At 33.5% G+C, this 18,344-nt stretch overlaps 2 protein-coding genes across 2 annotated transcripts; one reads left to right on the plus strand and one right to left on the minus strand.

Annotated features, from left to right (window-relative positions):
• Window positions 1–8,711: 8,711 nt before the first annotated feature.
• Window positions 8,712–10,458, plus strand: LOC112520427 (auxin-responsive protein IAA13). Its single transcript, XM_025128815.1, has 5 exons — window positions 8,712–8,971; window positions 9,286–9,587; window positions 9,697–9,805; window positions 9,929–9,990; window positions 10,063–10,458. The coding sequence occupies exons 1-5, from the start codon at window positions 8,835–8,837 to the stop codon at window positions 10,122–10,124; spliced, it is 672 nt and encodes a 223-aa protein (XP_024984583.1). The 5' UTR covers window positions 8,712–8,834; the 3' UTR covers window positions 10,125–10,458.
• Window positions 10,459–10,756: 298 nt separating this feature from the next.
• On the minus strand, window positions 10,757–18,344 carry LOC112520423 (3-isopropylmalate dehydratase large subunit, chloroplastic-like). Its single transcript, XM_025128809.1, has 15 exons — window positions 18,240–18,344; window positions 18,006–18,140; window positions 16,311–16,481; window positions 15,381–15,533; window positions 15,193–15,261; window positions 14,986–15,102; window positions 14,217–14,291; window positions 14,019–14,096; window positions 13,453–13,548; window positions 13,264–13,313; window positions 13,096–13,150; window positions 12,838–12,969; window positions 11,512–11,559; window positions 11,265–11,423; window positions 10,757–11,052 (listed from the first exon to the last, which is right to left on the minus strand). Exons 1-15 carry the CDS (start codon window positions 18,288–18,290, stop codon window positions 10,912–10,914), a joined length of 1,530 nt encoding a protein of 509 aa, XP_024984577.1. The 5' UTR covers window positions 18,291–18,344; the 3' UTR covers window positions 10,757–10,911.

An 18,344-nucleotide genomic window follows, 5' to 3' on the forward strand; every position in this document is an offset into this window, starting at 1 on the left:
ATGTGATAATCATGTGATATGGGTGTGATAATCATGTGATAGGGGTGTGATAATCACCGTTATACACCACTTGTGTTATCGTTTTGGTTGATAAGTTAAATTTTTTGTGTAATGATGTGATATGAGTGTGATAATCACCGTTATACATCACTTGGGTTATCGTTTTGGTNATGTGATATGAGTGTGATAATCACCGTTATACATCACTTGGGTTATCGTTTTGGTTGATAAGTTAAATTTTTCGGTGTAATCATGTGATATGGGTGTGATAATCACCGTTATACATCACTTGGGTTATCGTTTTAGTTGATAAGTTAAATTTTTGGTGTGATAATCATGTGATATGAGCGTGATAATCACCGTTATACAACATGGGTTATCGTTTTGGTTGATAAGTTAAATTTTTGGTGTAGTCATGTGATATGGGTGTGATATGGAGAAAAAGAAAACTAACAAGAGTAAAACGTGGAAACGTGATAGGATTATTATGGTTAATTAAAATAAAATAAAATAAAAGTTATAAAAATTATTTAATTACATTATTGCCCTTATTAAATTATATATATATATATATATATATATAATAAAAGTTAATTTATTAATTAAAAAAGTTTGAGGTTATTAAGTTGTTCTCGTATTTTCGTAAATCACAACGGTTCTCGTTTGAACCTCCACCTATATATATATATATATATATATATGTATATATATATGTATAGATATGTATATATACGTAGGGTTGAATTCATGTGAGATCAGTCTGTTTTCGTAAGATCATTTTTTTACACTTGAAACTTCACAGTATAACATTGTGAAAGTAAAATAAGCCGAACCTTCACAGCAAAAACGTTGTGAATGCTACCTTCAAAACGTTTTGCTGTGAAGTTTCAAGAGTGCAAAAGTAGTCTTACGGGTCTCACGAAAATAGGTTGGTCTCACGTGATCTCAAGTCTATATGTGTGTGTGTGAATGTATATATATATGGAGGTTCAAACGAGAACACCTTCATTTTACAAGAACGTGAGAACACCCTTATTACATGTGATAATACGCGTGAGGGGACCCTGTGATGTGCGGACGACATGTTCTACGACTTAGCCCGCGTAAAAGGTTGTCTGCGTCTATGATTTAGCATCACATGTGATGGTCTTGATGGATTATAGTTTCATATCAACAGCATATTTATCACATGTATAATACATGTGAGGGGGCTTAGTAGTGTAAGGGCGACTTGGCCCGCAACCAATATCACATCGAAAATTGTCCGCGTCTCTGATTTAGTATCACATGTGATGGAATAATAATATCATATGTGATTGTCTATAGTAAAATGGTCTTCTCGCGTTCTCGTAAAATAAAGGTGTTCTCGTTTGAACTCTCTCTCTCTCTCTCTCTCTCTCTATATATATATATATATAGAGAGAGAGAGAGAGAGAAAGAGAGAGGATGAGGAAGAGGAGAATGCGAAAAGTTCCAAGATAATATATGATTATATGTGATACACACACTTAGGGGCTCTTTGGCAATTGCTGAATGGTTTGGTACAGAATGATTAAGTGGTCAAAATGATTAAGARGCTCTCATGATATAATGCAAAATGAAATATAATTATTTGGTAATTGTGCACAATAAAATTAGAGCTCTTAATGGTTAAGGAAGATCCGGGATACAAAATCATTCAGAGGGTTTTAGAACCATTAAGAGGCAGACTTTTATTTTGCCAAATAAGATTCACCTCTTAACGATTCAGATGTTGCCTTTTAATGAAACTATTAAGAGGTAAACAAACAACCCGTTAATTATTATGATTAAACACATCTAGAAAGGACGTAACTAACTTGGTGAACGCGGTTGAAGGTCTTTCGCGGTTAATGCAACATGTGTTTGATTATATATGATCAAGCGTGCATATCACGTGTAATCATATATCATCTTAGAACTTCTCACATTCTCCAAATTGACCACCTTTTTTGAACCTAACCCTACACATATAAATATAAAATCTTTATCTTACTTTTTAATGTTCCCCCTCAAGCTAGAGAGGGAGAGGGAGAGGTTGAGACGAAGATCCTAGTTTGTGCACATGACGGAGATGGAGTTGTACCGAGGCACCTTGGTTAAAATATCAACCACTCGCTCATGAGAAGAGACATGCTCCATGCGAATGGTACAAGCTTTGAGTTGATTCCTCACATAATGAAAGTCAATTTCTACACATATGGTTTTCTCTTATAGGACAGGACCGGACCGGACCGGAAACAATGGCCAAGGTAGCCTTATTGGCACATTTGGGCACACTAGAAGGAAGATGGTTGAGACCTAGATATCTGAGAAGAGCTGAAAGCCAAGTGACTGAACAGGTTGTAGGAGACATCGTATTTTGCCTCTGTAGATGATCTAGCAACTACCAGTTAGGTACCTCAATCAGATTGGGAAGGATCATATCAGAGCCTCCTATTTCTGCTTAGTATGAAGTCTGATAGGTATCTCAATCGACTAGTCGGATTATCCCAATACAAACTTCATGACACCTTAGGCTTCATTGAGTTGAAATGTTGTATTTCAAGAATGTTCGCATACATGATCCAAGTTTTTATCAGAGATTGATTGAAATCACAAAACCTAGTTTCTAACAGACAGGGTACCACCTGTAGATGGAGTTGGTGACTGAAAATACCAACAAACGTACTGAATTTCTCTAGATCCAATCTGCTACTTTGTGTTCATGCAGATGGTGACCGGAGATGTTTCTTAACTGAAAACTATATCATAATATGATATTTTAAGCGAAAATCGATAATAAAAGAACGTAGAAAGAGTAACATAGTCATCACTTAACGGAGTTAGTGTTGAGGACAATTTCAAAGCAAAAATGCAAAGCATAGGTACTATTCTTGTATTATTGGTATTTGAGGGATCACTTTAGTATTTTAAACATAATATAGGGACCAAAAGTGTATAAATATTCATAGGTTGTGGGGCCTGGCATCGATTAAGACAGCTGTTAAGATATGAGTAGGAGTCTACTTTTCCAAGCAAAGTTTTATGGCGAATGTCTTGTGAATGCTGGACAAAAAATTAAAGTGATTTTCAATTTATTATATACATATATATTTATTAATAAATTATAAATAAATTAATACTAATGCCATTAATATTTCGTATTGATAATTAAAAATAATATGTAGTTTATTTTTTAATAAATTAACAAAGAAAAATTCTAGATAAATTTTTAATAAAATCATATATTAATCAATTATTTAATGAAAAATAATAATTTCTTAAGTAATATTAATATAACTAGAAGGGTATCACGCAATGCAGCAAAATACATCTTGATCTTAATGTGTTATTTTATTATGTCTATGTTGATATAATACGATTTTATGTGGTTTTGAGAAAGCGAAATGTTTTTATTTTAAATAAAATATAAATTTGAAAAAGAATACATCAATATTAGTATCAAATTAACTATTTAATTGTTCTCGTTTTTTTGTCTAACCTTTTTAATTCAATTTCTTTTATTATATATTTATAATTTAATTTAGGTCTAATAACTAAGCAATTTATTTTTAATTTGATGATATAATTTTATATAAAGATAATATTAAGTATTATGTTAAAACTCAATGATTATCTAAATTATATTTTAAATTTTTTATATTTACAAATGTGATATTTATCATGTATTTGATTATGTTTATCTGCAGTTTGTTACACAAATTCAAACATAAAGCTTTAATAAATTGTACTTACGCACAATTTATTTGTAATCTTAAATTTTAAGTAATATGCATCAATAAACAGTACTTTATGCATAAAAAATGGTGTTTAAGAGTTTTTGCCAAATGTTTTATAATACAGTTTAGATAAGTTTTTATTTAAAGATAAAATGATTATTCACAGCTTTAAATGAAGCATTTTATGTTACTTTTTAAAATATAATTTTGTCAAAATTGTTATATTTATCTTTCTTAAATGGAAAAATTGCATCAAAATGGAACCAACTTTCACCTAATTCCTATTTTGGGGAACCAACTTTCAAAATCGTCATTTTGGTGAACCAACTTACACCTGATTCCTATTTTGGGGAACCACTTTTCAAAATCGTCATTTTGGGGAACCAACTTGCACCTGATTCCTATTTTGGGGAACCAACTTTCAAAATCGTCATTTTGAGGAACCAACTTGCACCTGATTCCTATTTTGGGGAACCAACTTGCAAAATAATTACAGAAAAATAACTAAAATTCGTTCTTTTCCAAAAATTAATGCAATAAAATCTATTTTTCATTTCAAATCTCGTTTTTTTAAATTCAGTATCAAATTGAACATTTTTAAAAAAAATCCAAATTGCCACAATAAAAATTGTTTTTTACTAATGCAAAAAAAATCAATTTAATAGAAAAAAATAATTGATGCAATAAAAAATAAATATTAAATATCACGTTCAAGATTTTTCCATCTAACCAATTGCATCAATTAATTTTTTTCTATTAAATAGATTTTTTTTGCATTAGTAAAAAACCATTTTTATTGTGGTAATTTAGATTTTTTTTTAATGTTCAATTTGATATCTGAATTAAAAAAAACGAGATTTGAAATGAAAAATAGATTTTATTGCATTAATTTTTGGAAAAAAAAAAAGAATTTTAGTTATTTTTCTATAATTATTTTGCAAGTTGGTTCCCTAAAATAGGAATCAGGTGCAAGTTGGTTCCCCAAAATGACGATTTTGGAAGTGGGTTCCCCAAAATAGAAATCAGGTACAAGTTGGTTCCCCAAAATAGGAATCAGATGCAAGTTGTTTCCCCAAAATGACGATTTTGAAAGTTGATTCCCCAAAATAGGAATTAGGTGAAAGTTGGTTCAATTTTCGTGCAATTTTCCCTTCTTAAATATACACACTTAAAAATACTTTTATGTTATATTTTATTATTTATAAAATTAATTACACATATACTTTAATATTTTATTTTAAAAAAAATGTCTAAAAGAAAATGCAATAATACTCGTATATTGAGACCGAAAATTAAAGGTAATGAAATATATTTCGTAATACCGAAAAACAAAAAAATAATTGTTAATAATTTTAAAATGAATAATTTTTTGTTTTGTTTTATTAATGAATTGTATATGTGCATTAACAATCTATGGTTGGATTCTGGTGATAACAACGGTTAAATATGAGAAACGTAAGAACATATTTTCACTATTTGATACACATTAGGATGAGATGTATCGAGATATGTCAGATTAATTCTTGTATCAAGCATGATTCATGAGTGAGTTTGAGATTAAAGGCGATGAAGGGTTCAAATCGTTTATCATACTTCTCACTTTAAAGGGCCGTTTACCAAACGCTTACATGGGTAAGCGCACATACTAAGTAACATTACCTCACCGGATGAATATAGTAAGGACCAATAATCTTACCCGATAAGAGCGAGACAAGGATCAAGATATTTTTCCCGGTAAGTGAGGGCGACGACTCTTACCACAGTAAGCGTTTACTAGGCAAATTATTGTATACTATGTCGTTTTTGTGGATTAAAATCTTACTTGGTAAGTACATAATAGTGTTAAATTTTACCGGTAATCACTTATCGGATAAATATTTGATAAACGGCCCTAAATTTTTTTCTCACATGATTGTTCACCAAACAATTTAATAGACATTTTTTTTTGTATTTTTCAGACAATTGTGAAATTATTGATCTTAAATAATTTATAGTTTGATGATTATATACAAAATTATAAAAACATATTACATGTACTTCATTATAAAACATTTGACAAAAAATTTTAAAAACCATTTTTTATGCATGAAGTGTTATTTATTGATGCATACTACTTAAAATTCAAGATTCAAGTAATTTTGCGTAGGTACAACTTATTAAAGCTCCATTTTTAAATTTGTATAACTAACTGTAGATAAACATAATCAAATACAGGATATACATCCATTTTAAATATAAAAAATATAAAATATAATTAAAATAATCATTGAGTTATAACAAAATACTTAATTATTATCTTTAAAAATTGTTTTATTAAACCAAAATAAATTTATTCGCTTTTAAACTTCAATTAAATTATAATAAGAAATTGAATTAACGAAATTACACAAAAACAAGAACTTTTAAATAGTTAATTTGATACTAATATCGATTATTTTTTTCAAATTTTATGATATCTTCAAATTTATATTTCATTAAAAAATAAAAATATTTTCTTTTTTTCTCAAAACCACATAAAATCGCATTATAACATCGATAGACCCAAAATATAAAACGAAACATTAAAACCAGTAAGTATCTCGTTACATTGCACGAGTACTCTTCTAGTATTTAATAACGGACCTGTTTTTAAACAATAAAATAATTTGCATTTTTACCATCCATATTAATAATAATCAACACATTTTTCATAAATATAATTACTAGACTTAATTTCATGTTAAGAAATTATTTTTATCCGTTTTATAAAAACTTGTGATATATCAGTAAAAAAACTAATATGACATAAACAACTACCCATATATCTGAAGTAATTACAAAATCACACATATTTATGTTTTTTCAAAGACAACATAATATTAAAAGTATAAAACAGTACAAAGAAGATACATAAAACCAATAACAAAATCAACTGCAAGATGCAGTTAAAGGGAGGGGGGCAAAATAAGGCTAAAAGCAACAACCGAGCACCCAAAAAACAACCAAACAATGCAAAACAAGGTAGAAAGCCAAGGAACTGCATAAAAACGAAAGACGGAGAGGCAAACCCGAAGCGAAAGCGAGCAAAGAAACCACCGTAGAGGTTACATGAGAAAGACAACATGTTTCAATTATTGACTCAATCCAACCCACTATGCGAGCCGACTAATCCTAGAACAGTCACCTGCTTTGCGGGTGGCCCGGAGTCACTGCATTGGAACCTCTATAGCCACAAGGGGATTTTTATTTCTCAGATTTTAACCTGAGACCTCCAAACACTTTTGACATATAATAAAAATTAGAATATTTTTATAATTTATTGGGTTTTTTAATTAAATACAAAAAATAGCTGAAGCTTTTTTAGACTTTAATCCTTAAAGATAGGAGAGAGTAAATCTTATTATAGATCCTCACAATCTCTTTATGGTAATTTTATATATAAAACATTGTTTTGTATTTAAAATATTATTTATTTCATTTTTTTAATACAATAAATAAACTAAATAAAGTGTTGCTATGGATTAGAGAAGATGATCATAGTGTTTCTTTATCGAATACAATACTATAAAAAGGAAGAAAATACCCCAATTTATATTGAAAAAATAAATAATATGTTTTGATTTTAAATTATATTTTTCATGGTAATAATCATATTAAATTACATTTTTCTTGGTAATAATTACGGGTGTAAACGATATGAGACAACTCGCGAGCTACTCGAGAACGACTCGGTCAAAGCTCGACTCGACATATTAACGAGTCGAGTCAAGCTACCTAATACTCGACTCGAAAAACTCGTGAGATACTCGATTATTTTATATATAATTAGTTATTAAATATAATCAGTTATTATGATAAAATTTGTAAAATATAAATAATAAAAAAGTCTTATATTTTTAGATATTTAAACAAAATTATGCATTTTTTATTATAACAATTAATCAATTATTTTTTATTAAAATCATAATTAAAAAAAACCAAAGAAAATTTATAAAAAGGGTTAGTGAAATTGTCTCACGTTGAAAGAGGGATGGAAAAGAAGAAAGAAACTATGTTATAAAAAAAGATGAATGAAATTTTCTAACTTTGTCTTTTTGATGATGAAGTTTGAAGTTGATCATTGTAGTTTTATAAAAATTAAGAGAACACCTTTAAATTTTAAAATTTATAAGAGAAATACCCTAAAATTTTATAAATTTCAATGAGTGAGTTTGGTTCGAATTTGAGTTCGAGTTCAAGCTTGATTTGAATTGCAATTCGAGCTCGAGTTCGAGTTGAGCTTTGATTTTTACTACTCGCAAGTTTTCGAATCGAATTCGAGCTTGGAAATTGGGTTTCGAGTTCGAGTCGAGTATAGTGATACTCGAGCTCGACTCATCATTTACACCCCCAGTAATAATCATATTAATATCGAAGACGTATTAGAAGACAGTTTCCGTTGAATGAGGGTAAATAAACCTTGCTCTGTATCGATTGAACTCCATACCAGTTCCATATTCATAATGCTAGATATATCGAACTTGTTTGGTTTATATGAATGAACATTAGAAAACTATTTGGTATACATTTTTAATGTGAAAAAAAAGTGAACATTTTTTTTTATTAACCTGTATATTCAACCTGCTATGCGAGATGATTAATCTCATGACGACCACCTGCTTTGCAGATAGCCCGGAGTCACCGTATTTGAACCTCCGTTGCCACAAAGGGATTTTTATTCATCCTTGGATTTGAAAAAAAAAAAAGGTGAAGATTTAAATATAAAGAAAAGGGTAGGAGGTGGAAAATGTAAATTAGCAACTTTAAGGGGACAGGTGTGCAAATTGTTAGTTTTATGAAACATAATGAGAAGGGCAGGGGAAGTGGTAATACCAAGCGCACTACCAGCAGACACATGGGTCCCTTGGCTATAACCACATACTCCTGCTCTGTTTCCTCTTAGGTGACCACTTTTCTCCTTTTCTTCTTGCTTTTTAGAGTTCTTCAACCCATTCATTTTCACTTGAAAAACAAATCCCATTCCCCCATTCTCCTTCCCACCATTCTTTTCTTCTTCATCTACTCTGCAACCCCATTTTCTTTCTGTAACTCTTCCTTCTTCTTCATCTTCTTCCTATGGAAACAACTTTCAGACTAAGTGGTGGTGGTGGTGGTGATGGTGGTGATTATGGTGATGATGACGAACTGGAACTTGGATTAGGGTTGAGTCTTACTTCTGCTGCTTATGCTCCCTCCTCCAATGGTGCTCTCAGGTTAACTTTCTGTTTTATGGTGTGTGTGTGTGTTTGGGGTAGGGGTGGTGGGGTACAACTTGATTCCTAGTTTTGTTTCTTTGCATTTAAGGGTATGTACCACATGCATTTATAGTTGGGATATCAGCAAAAAGATCACTGTTTCAGGTTTCTTAAACAGCTCAAACTGATTTGAACCAGAGGATATGTCTTTTAGAACAGGAAAAAATGGTTCTTTTCAAATTTGAATCAGATTTAGATCATGGGTTTTTACGAATCTTGAAATCTTGATCTCATTTAATATTGATTAATTGGAGAATTTCTTTTTGAAGCAGTCAGGTGGTGGGATGGCCACCTGTGAAGACTTATAGGATGAACAGTTTGGTCAACCAAGCAAAATTTTCCAAAAATGAAGAGGAGAAGGGAGTGGGTGGGAACGATGGGTCCAAGAAGAAGAAAAAGAATTCAAACAAGAATGATGAGAAGATGGTTAAAGAAACAGGGCATTCTGGGTTTGTGAAGGTGAATATGGATGGATTACCTATAGGTAGAAAGGTGGACTTGAATGCTCATGATTGCTATGAAACTTTGGCCCAAGCTCTTGAAATTATGTTCTTAAAAGCATCATCGTCTATCCGTAAGTATGGTTTTACTTTTACAGTTACCATGGGGTTAAAAAAGCAACATATGAACATGAAACAAGATCTTTAAATGTGTCTAAACTCTGTTGTGTTCATTTGATTCAGGTAGAGAAAAGCAGCAACATTCTCGGCTTTTGGACGGATCTTCTGAGTTTGTGCTAACTTATGAAGATAAAGAAGGAGATTGGATGCTTGTAGGAGATGTTCCATGGAGGTACTAAGCAATATGCAACTTTGAACCCTAAAACAGAGATGGGTTTGATCAAGTTTTCGTAAAATAACAGATGGTTTAACCTCTATGAGCCTTAATTGACCTGAGTTGCTCTGTTTTCATCAGGATGTTTCTGGGCACTGTGAAAAGGCTAAGAATCATGAAAACCTCAGATGCTAATGGACTTGGTATGTTTGGATTCAATCTAAGTTAGATTCTAATCCTGCTTTAAACCGAATCTAACCCATTTCTGTATGCAGCTCCAAGATACCAAGAAAAGAATCAGAAGCCGAAAAGCAAGCAACTTGAATTAAGAAGATGAAGGAACAACCACAGAACCACCTACAGACTAGAAAAGTTGAAGCTTTTGTTTGGATAATCATGGCTGCTTTACTATATGTTCACTTTTTTGGTTCATTTACTGGTTTTTTGCCTTCCCAACGGTTCTTTTTGTCCATTCGATTCTTCTTTTCTGTTTTTTTGTTATTGTGAGCATATTAGGATGTGTTCTTGCTTACATATACTCCCATACCCATCTTGAAAGGTTTGATGATGATGATGATGTTATTTACAAGTTTCTTAAGCTTGCTACGATATGTAACTTTTTCTTTATATTACATTTCAATCGGTAATCTGTCGTTCTTCTTTGTGTTTCTTGTTGGTGTGTTTGTAACTGTTCCATCTCTGTTCTTCAAGTTATGAAGTGTGTACCAGTGTGACTATGTTGGTTTTTTCCCAATCCCAAGTCTTCTTAACGCATCTTTTCGAAGAATTCCTGTGTTTTAAGATGATCCCATGTTTCGTTTTAATCTCTTCCACTAAATTTGCAAAAGTTCTCGATGAAAAAACCAAAATACCAGTATACCACATTCATATATGAATATAACCAGTAGAATACAGACTTCATATATGAATATAACCACATTCATCTTTTGGATCTGAAAGCAGACAATGTGCTTAAAATGCAAACTCATGGATATTTATTGGGGAGTCCTGAAGTAAAGCAAACATGAGCATATGGATGTTTCGTAGAGATTTATAATAATAACGTAGTAAAGCCAAACATACAACAAGGTTGTGTCGCTGAATGAACATAAACAGCATTGAAATCAACGCAAAAACTCTCTTGGATCGGTAACAAAACCAGTCAAAGCCGAAGCTGCAGCAGTGTAAGGAGAAGCTAAATAGATCTGACCTTCTTTGTGACCCATGCGGCCTGGGAAGTTCCTATTTGTGGTCGACACACAGACCTGCCATCTTCAACAATTTCAAATGAGATAAAAGTTGCACTATTTAAGATGGAAACACACACCCTTTTCTATATGCAGTTGCCCTTCATACAAGTTGATGTGGTTTTCAAAAGAAATCTTGAAAATATAACATTTTTTTAAAAACTTAACTCGTTTGACCTCAAAAGTCAAACTGTATGATCTTTGGTCTGGTAAAGAAGAGAAATACTGGCCTGAGGTTCATTAAGGCGTGCATAAGTATCCTGTGGACCACCCAAACAGGCACCACAGCTAGGACTGGTAGGCGTATCACAACCGGCTTCTTCAAATATCTGGGAACAAGTCTTGCCACCAGATTCTGGCACTGGGAGGGTATATAAGTCCATCCATACCTACAGAATTCTACTGTTAGCATACAATTTAATTTTTGCAAGTGTTGGGAAAATCTCACCAACTTGTAGTGGTGAGCAGAGCACAAACCTTTTGAGTAGCAGGAACAAGGAATGTGGGTACTTTGACCTTTTTGCCCTGCAAGATATATCAACGGTCAAGTAACATGATAACATAAGTATGATGCTACTGACGGTTTGTACTCGGTAACATATTAAAGTGGCCATTTTTGGACCAGGCCTGATGGACTGGCCCTGATCAGGTTGGATAGTCGGTCCTTTTCTGGATGGATTTTTTTGAGTCGGACCAGATAAGGACCAGACTTTTCTTGGACTAGATAACAACCGGCTTCTTTCCTAGTTTAACTCCGAAAAATATTTTTCAAACATGTTCCTTTAGAATTAAAAAAATCTTGGTTGTTGGAAAAATAGTTTTAAATTTTATGTTGAGGTACTATATTTAAATGAATCTAAATTTACATCAATGCATTAATTTATTTTCCTTTGAAATTCAAGTATTATATTTAAAAAAAGATATAATACTTTTGGATAAGCTGGAAAATCGAAATGGGAATGAGTTTCATTCCCACCAATTTGTTGAGAAATGTTCCATTATCCAGTAGCTGGTAATGGCTCATTATATTGCATCAAACCAGACACGATTAATGATTTCCATTTCCATTCCCCATCCCTTATTGACGCCAACCAAGCACCGTTAAGAATAAGGGGTGAGCAACGGAACCGGGTACCCGGCTACGGAACCGGAACCGCCGGTTCCGAAACCGATATGAGTGGTTCCGGTTCCTAAAATACGGAACCGATTGAGAATGGTTTCGGTTCCGGTTCTCAATTTTTCGGAACCGTTACCCGCTGGGTACCCGGTATTTTTCAATAAAATWWTAATTATTATTTTTTAATACCAAATTTATATTAGGTTTACATCTTGAAAGCACGTCGTCATTTTCATTCTTCATCTAAATTCTTCATATAAAATGATTCGTATTTTTTCAAATTGTRTGTTCACTTGGATTCATAGTATGTAATCGTTAAACTTTGAACATTTAYCATTATATTATGTAATCGTTAAACTTTGAACATTTTCTATTAGTCTATTATGGTTTGTAATCGTTAAACAATATTTGTAACCATTATTCTGCATAATTTGTATTATTGCCTATTTATTTAGTGTTTTGGCAATGTTTTATTTTTTATTTCTAAATAACAAAATTTTAATATTTTAGGAAGCGGGTGCCCGGAACCGGAACCGGTTCCCGGCGGTTCGGGTTCAAAAATTTTAAAAACCGCTCTAACCGGTTCCGGTTCCAATATCTCAAGAACCGCCGGTTCCAGTTCCTGTCAAAAAAGGCGGGTACCCGCCTATGCTCACCCCTAGTACTTAAGATATTTGAAATCTTACCGAAGCTAGGAAAACTCTGGCAGCAGCTAGGAAATCTTCCGTTTTGCCTCCAGTACATGATCCAATATACACTCTGTCTGTTTTCACATCTTTGCATTCCCTTGCTAATCCCCGATTATCAGGAGAATGAGGCTGCAAACCATAAAAATAACTTCTATATCACATGAATCTGAACAGCCTAGTTTTGAGTATTTCTATTCCCCTTGCTAATGTTTCTGAAAGCCATAATGAAGTCCAATGAAAAGTAGCATATCAGACCTTTGCCACTAGGGGCTCCAATTTGGTGACATCGATTCTGTACTCAGCAAGAAACCTGAAATGCAACGAACGACACTTGCAGACTCAGAATGTGAAATTTGAAGTTTTTCAATAATAATAAATCTAGCGAATCAGTTCAAGACACGAGCACAAATGATAAGAAGCCACCTTGCTTGATCATCACTGTAAACAGGTTCGTAGGGGAGAGATGTTTTGTCCTGTGGGGGATATACAAATCTTAGTGATTTTTTTTGACATGTGAGCATGTAACTAATGAATCCTCAAAGTAACTTGTGAACGGGACTAGGGCAGGAGATGGTAATTCAAAAGATTTGAAGAGGGTATGATGAAACGAACCTCGAGGTATTTAAATGTAGTAGCATCAGCTGGAACAATACCATTCTTTCCCCCAGCTTCAACAACCATGTTGCATAATGTCATTCTTTCTTCCATCTATGCAACACAAATGAAAATATAAATAAAATATGTTACAGCTCACAATGTGATAAGAACCTCAACATAATCCCATAAAAATGACATCATTTTTCTTTTTATAAGAGACTCTTTTTACCTATTTTCCCATCATCATCATCGCTAATCTATTGATGTTACCAATTTGGGTCCAGACAGAAACAGCCGCTCTACCCTTTGAGGTAGAGGCAGCTCAGATAGGCGTACATCTTCCCCCCCCCCCCTTCCCCCCCAAAAAAAAGAGCCCTACTCCTGGGCTCGTTTGGTTTGGTTATTTGGGTCCAGACACTTTCTTTATTCATCGTGACTGATGAGTATTTTAGATATTGGACAAACAGTATTAAGTCTAACATTGCAATTTTCATGGATGGACAGAGTGCCTAATGTAACAATACTAGTAACTTGAGATGCTTGTATATTACAACGAAACAAAAAAGAAGAAAAAGACTTACTGTTAGACTTTCAATAGTCGAACCAACAAACTCCATTGCCTTATATGTTGCACCGGATACAGATATTTCACCAATTATCTATAATGTGAGAATCATCAGTAAAACAAGTTGGAAATAGTCAGGTCATATCGATTATCTATCAACATGAAAATAGTCATTACATATTTAACACATTGTGGTAGGCATAGTCAAACTTACTTGAAGGATCAAATCCTTTGCAAGCAGATAATCGGGCATTTCTCCATCCAACACAAATCTTAAGGTCGGGGGTACCTGTAAAAAAGAGACAGGGTGTTCAAAAGCAATTGCATTTCCTTAGGAGGTACCCCATGCTTTTAAGTTCCAAGAAAGTGCGTCTATATTAGAAAAATAGCTTGCAATCAAATCCTAATTTACTTTGAAGAGTTTTAATTAAACAAAGCCACATGCAATTAAGTCCCATTGGGATTTTATCGTGTTAAAACCACGAATGATAGATCATAAATTTAGACTGCCATTACTACGAATTTGTAATCTATAGCAGTTGTCCATTGCAAGACTCTTGACCTAAAAATGGCAGCTTTCCCAATTGCAAGGCATCAAGCAATAGTTCTAATCCTTGTTTATTAATAGAAGGACCCTTTCACATATGTCACTTTTGGAGAACTCTTTTGGCCCAAATAGCTTCACGGTTCACCTAACATCTATCAAGGGGTGAGCCCGTTCTTTTTGGTAATTTTGGGTGTCCAGCCCAGCAAGTATGCACCTCGACTAATCCCATGGGGCTATGAAGATAACAGTTAGTAAAATCCTCAGTGGCCTTGAGGAGACTTGAATTGGCATCAGTTAGGAGGCACCAATCATCATAACATGCAACTTATGAGGGATCAATATTGTCAAAATAACAAGCCCATGTCGCACTCCAGAAGAAAGGCTAGAGAAATTACAAGAACCCAATAATAAATGTCGAATACATGCATTTTCAAACCTTAAGCAAAAGTTTTCCAGTCCCAAGCACAAAACCAGCGTCAGTGTTACCGATTCCTGTAGCGAACTGGCCAAATGCTCCAGCAGTACAGGTGTGGGAATCCGTACCAAGCAAGACCTGAATGCAAGATCATGTGCAAAAAAAGCAGTGTAACATTTCTATCTTGTAACACTTAATGTTAAATTTGATTGAATGGTTTTGGGGTACCTCTCCAGGTCTGCAATGACCTTCTTGTGCAAGAGCAACATGGCATACACCTTTGTAATCAGGATTAACCTTAAAAAAATAAGCAATCTCATTTTTAACATCCATTGAACATGAGATGATAAAATATAAGATAACTTTCTGAAAAATATAACAGCAGTCAAACTTCCAAAAAGGTGAGAACATGGTACCTTGAAGTTACTACGGTCTTTTATATCATAAAAATATTTGATATCTTGCTCCGTGGAGAAATCCCTTATGATATCGACATTTCTGTTTGCTCTTTCATCACTTGTGAATATATAATGGTCAGGTATGATGACAATCTTTTCACGGTCCCAAACCTAAACATAGTAAGCATGTAATTCATATACGATCAGATTAAACCATCAACAAATGGATTTGATCCAGTAAATCCTAATATAGAAGAGCACAAACATCACATGTTGAAGCAAAAATGTCTAAATTGAGGGAATAAGATCCATTACAATTGTCAGGAATTTAATTATGGGAATTTCTAACAACCCTTCCTACATCGTTTATGGATTATAATTAAAAACAGTCCTTAGTAATTTGCTACTAGTAACTTCAATCATGGTTTTAAGTAAATTTGGAGGTTATTTTGCACTCATAGTACTTGAATAGCTTTTTCTTTAAATTATTTGAAATACATCATGAAAGTACACTGCAACTTATCTGTTCTCTATGCAATAATCGGACGATATAAAAGTTTTAGTTGCATAATCATATCATTCTCTAGAAAAATAAAAGAAACATTTGAAGTTAACTATAAACCATACTTACTTGGCAAAAGACGCTAAGTAGCACACAAGCATCTACAAGCAACCAAACTAGAAGCAGTTTTTGTTGTTTATAGTGTTGAATGAGAAAGTATTATACATCCCAAAAAACATAAAATGCCACATGGACCTCAAAGGAAATTAATTCCTCACCACAACACATTTCTTTTCCTTTCCCTTCGTACTATGCATTCATAGGTAACCACATAAAAAGCAATAACATTTCAAGTTACATACTGCATTCAAAGTTTCTAACCTTTTTATGGATTAAAAAATTGTCCCTTGTTTGAATCTAGCAGTAAATAAACAATTAATTGGTACCTTGGCATCGTTCCCAAACTCTTTCTTGAAGATTCCAATGCAACCTGGGCCACAAACATCATGTGTCATCAAGATGTCAACATTGACCCAAACATTGTCACCAGGGTTCAACTGAGGTTTCTCGGCAGCTCTGGAAAAGATTTTCTCTGTCATTGTCATCCCGGTCTTTACCTGAAAACACAATCCAATTAGTCCAAATTTTACACTTCTCCCCAACTTCTCCAATTATTTAAGTCAAAACATGTTAGAAAAATGGAGCAACATTAACCCAAATCCAACATTTAGTGTGCATTAAGTTCTCAACTTTATGGTGCCAAAACTATAACAAAATAAGCCAATATGCTAAAACCGGGATTGATTCAGGTAAAACTTAAGAGCTATTTTCCGTCAACTTCTCAAACTTGTGATGCCAAAACATTAATTTTACAAAAATTAACCCGCGACTCACAATTAGTTTGATCCAAATCATCAAATTGATGGTGTGAAAACAACAATTAGCAGCCAAATTGAGCAAGTTTCTCAAAACCCTCAGTTTTTCAGGTTATTGAATATATATACTGAATACTAAAACCGGATAGATCTAACCTAAAAGGCTAAAACCCACAATTAATTAGCTCAGGATAGGGATGGAGGTTTGACCAGACACAGTGGGTTCATCCAACCCGACTGGGGATTCCCACATAACAGGGTCTCGGGTCAAAGGCTTGGGATCCACCGTCTCTACCGATGGGATGGGGAAGGTATTCCCCACCCAGCCCCAATAATATATTACATATATATATATATATGTGTGTGTGTGTGTGTTTTATATATATATACATACATAACCATATACACACGACCATCAATCTCCCACTATTTTGCACAATTCCTTAAATATGCACCTCCATGGCCAATAAACTCACTATTCTCGCATTCTTTATTCAAATTCTGAATAACATGCATTGTCTTGATCTCCATGTACACAAATACAATAGCCCAAATGAGAACCCATGTTCAATTTATTATATCAAAAGAGTCTAATTAAACATGTTATTAAACTTTAACTAAATCACAGCACCATCATCATGTATGGCTGAAAATTTCAAATTGCCTATGTTTGAGATAGAATTAGCCTCTACAATTATTTCATCTTTTTGGAAAGAAAATAAGCAATTCGAGAATTACGGGTTTCAAGCATGCTCATACTAAACATGCTAGTTAACCATTCAAAATATGTATAAATTAGAATATGATACATTATTTTAGCTTACTAAGGGGACGTTTACCAAATGCTTACTCGGGTAAGTGCTTATCAAGTCATATTCCTTTACCAGATGAATATGACAAGTACCAAGAATCTTTCCAGGTAAGAGCGAAGGCATGAACCGATAGACGAGAGTTTTACCCGGTAAGTGATGACGATGACTCTTACCATTGTTTTGTTAGACTAAAATTTTACCCGATTAGTAAGAGATAGAGTTGAAATTTACCATCCGGGTAAGTGTTTGTAAACGGCCCCTAACTTATTTGAGTTGAGTCCATATTCCCAAGGGCAGGGGATTGGATTCCCATCCCTGGCTCCAGGTTGTCAATAACATTTACATGCATAACGTTTGGGGAATCCTCACATCAAAACCCCACAAAGTAGCTCTAAAATTCACAAATTAAGAACAAGGACATGGACAAAGAAGGGGAAAAAGGAAAAAACCCAACTGAACCAGTGGTGGATGGTTTTCGTTCAGATTGTTGTGGTGCCATCACGGATACAATCTTCTTCGATACTTTTTTCTGGGACATTTGGATTGAAGAAGAAGGTTGTGCGTAAAATGAAGACACACCCGCATCTTTCTGGAAATTTTGAAAGATTAAATAGAGTCAAACAACGATTTTCCGTAAAAATAAAAGAAATGAAGAACATCAAAACACCATGAGAGTACGGTGATTAACCTGGCTAACGGAAAGGAAAGAACTTGAGGAGATTGCAGATGAAGCCGCCATTGATGAAACGACTAACGCTTGGGGGTTGGTGCGAGTCTAATTCGTATGGTAGCC

The sequence above is a fragment of the Cynara cardunculus genome, assembly GCF_001531365.2.
Source record: "Cynara cardunculus var. scolymus isolate 2C chromosome LG 10, CcrdV1, whole genome shotgun sequence".
NCBI classification, from domain to species: Eukaryota; Viridiplantae; Streptophyta; class Magnoliopsida; order Asterales; family Asteraceae; genus Cynara; species Cynara cardunculus.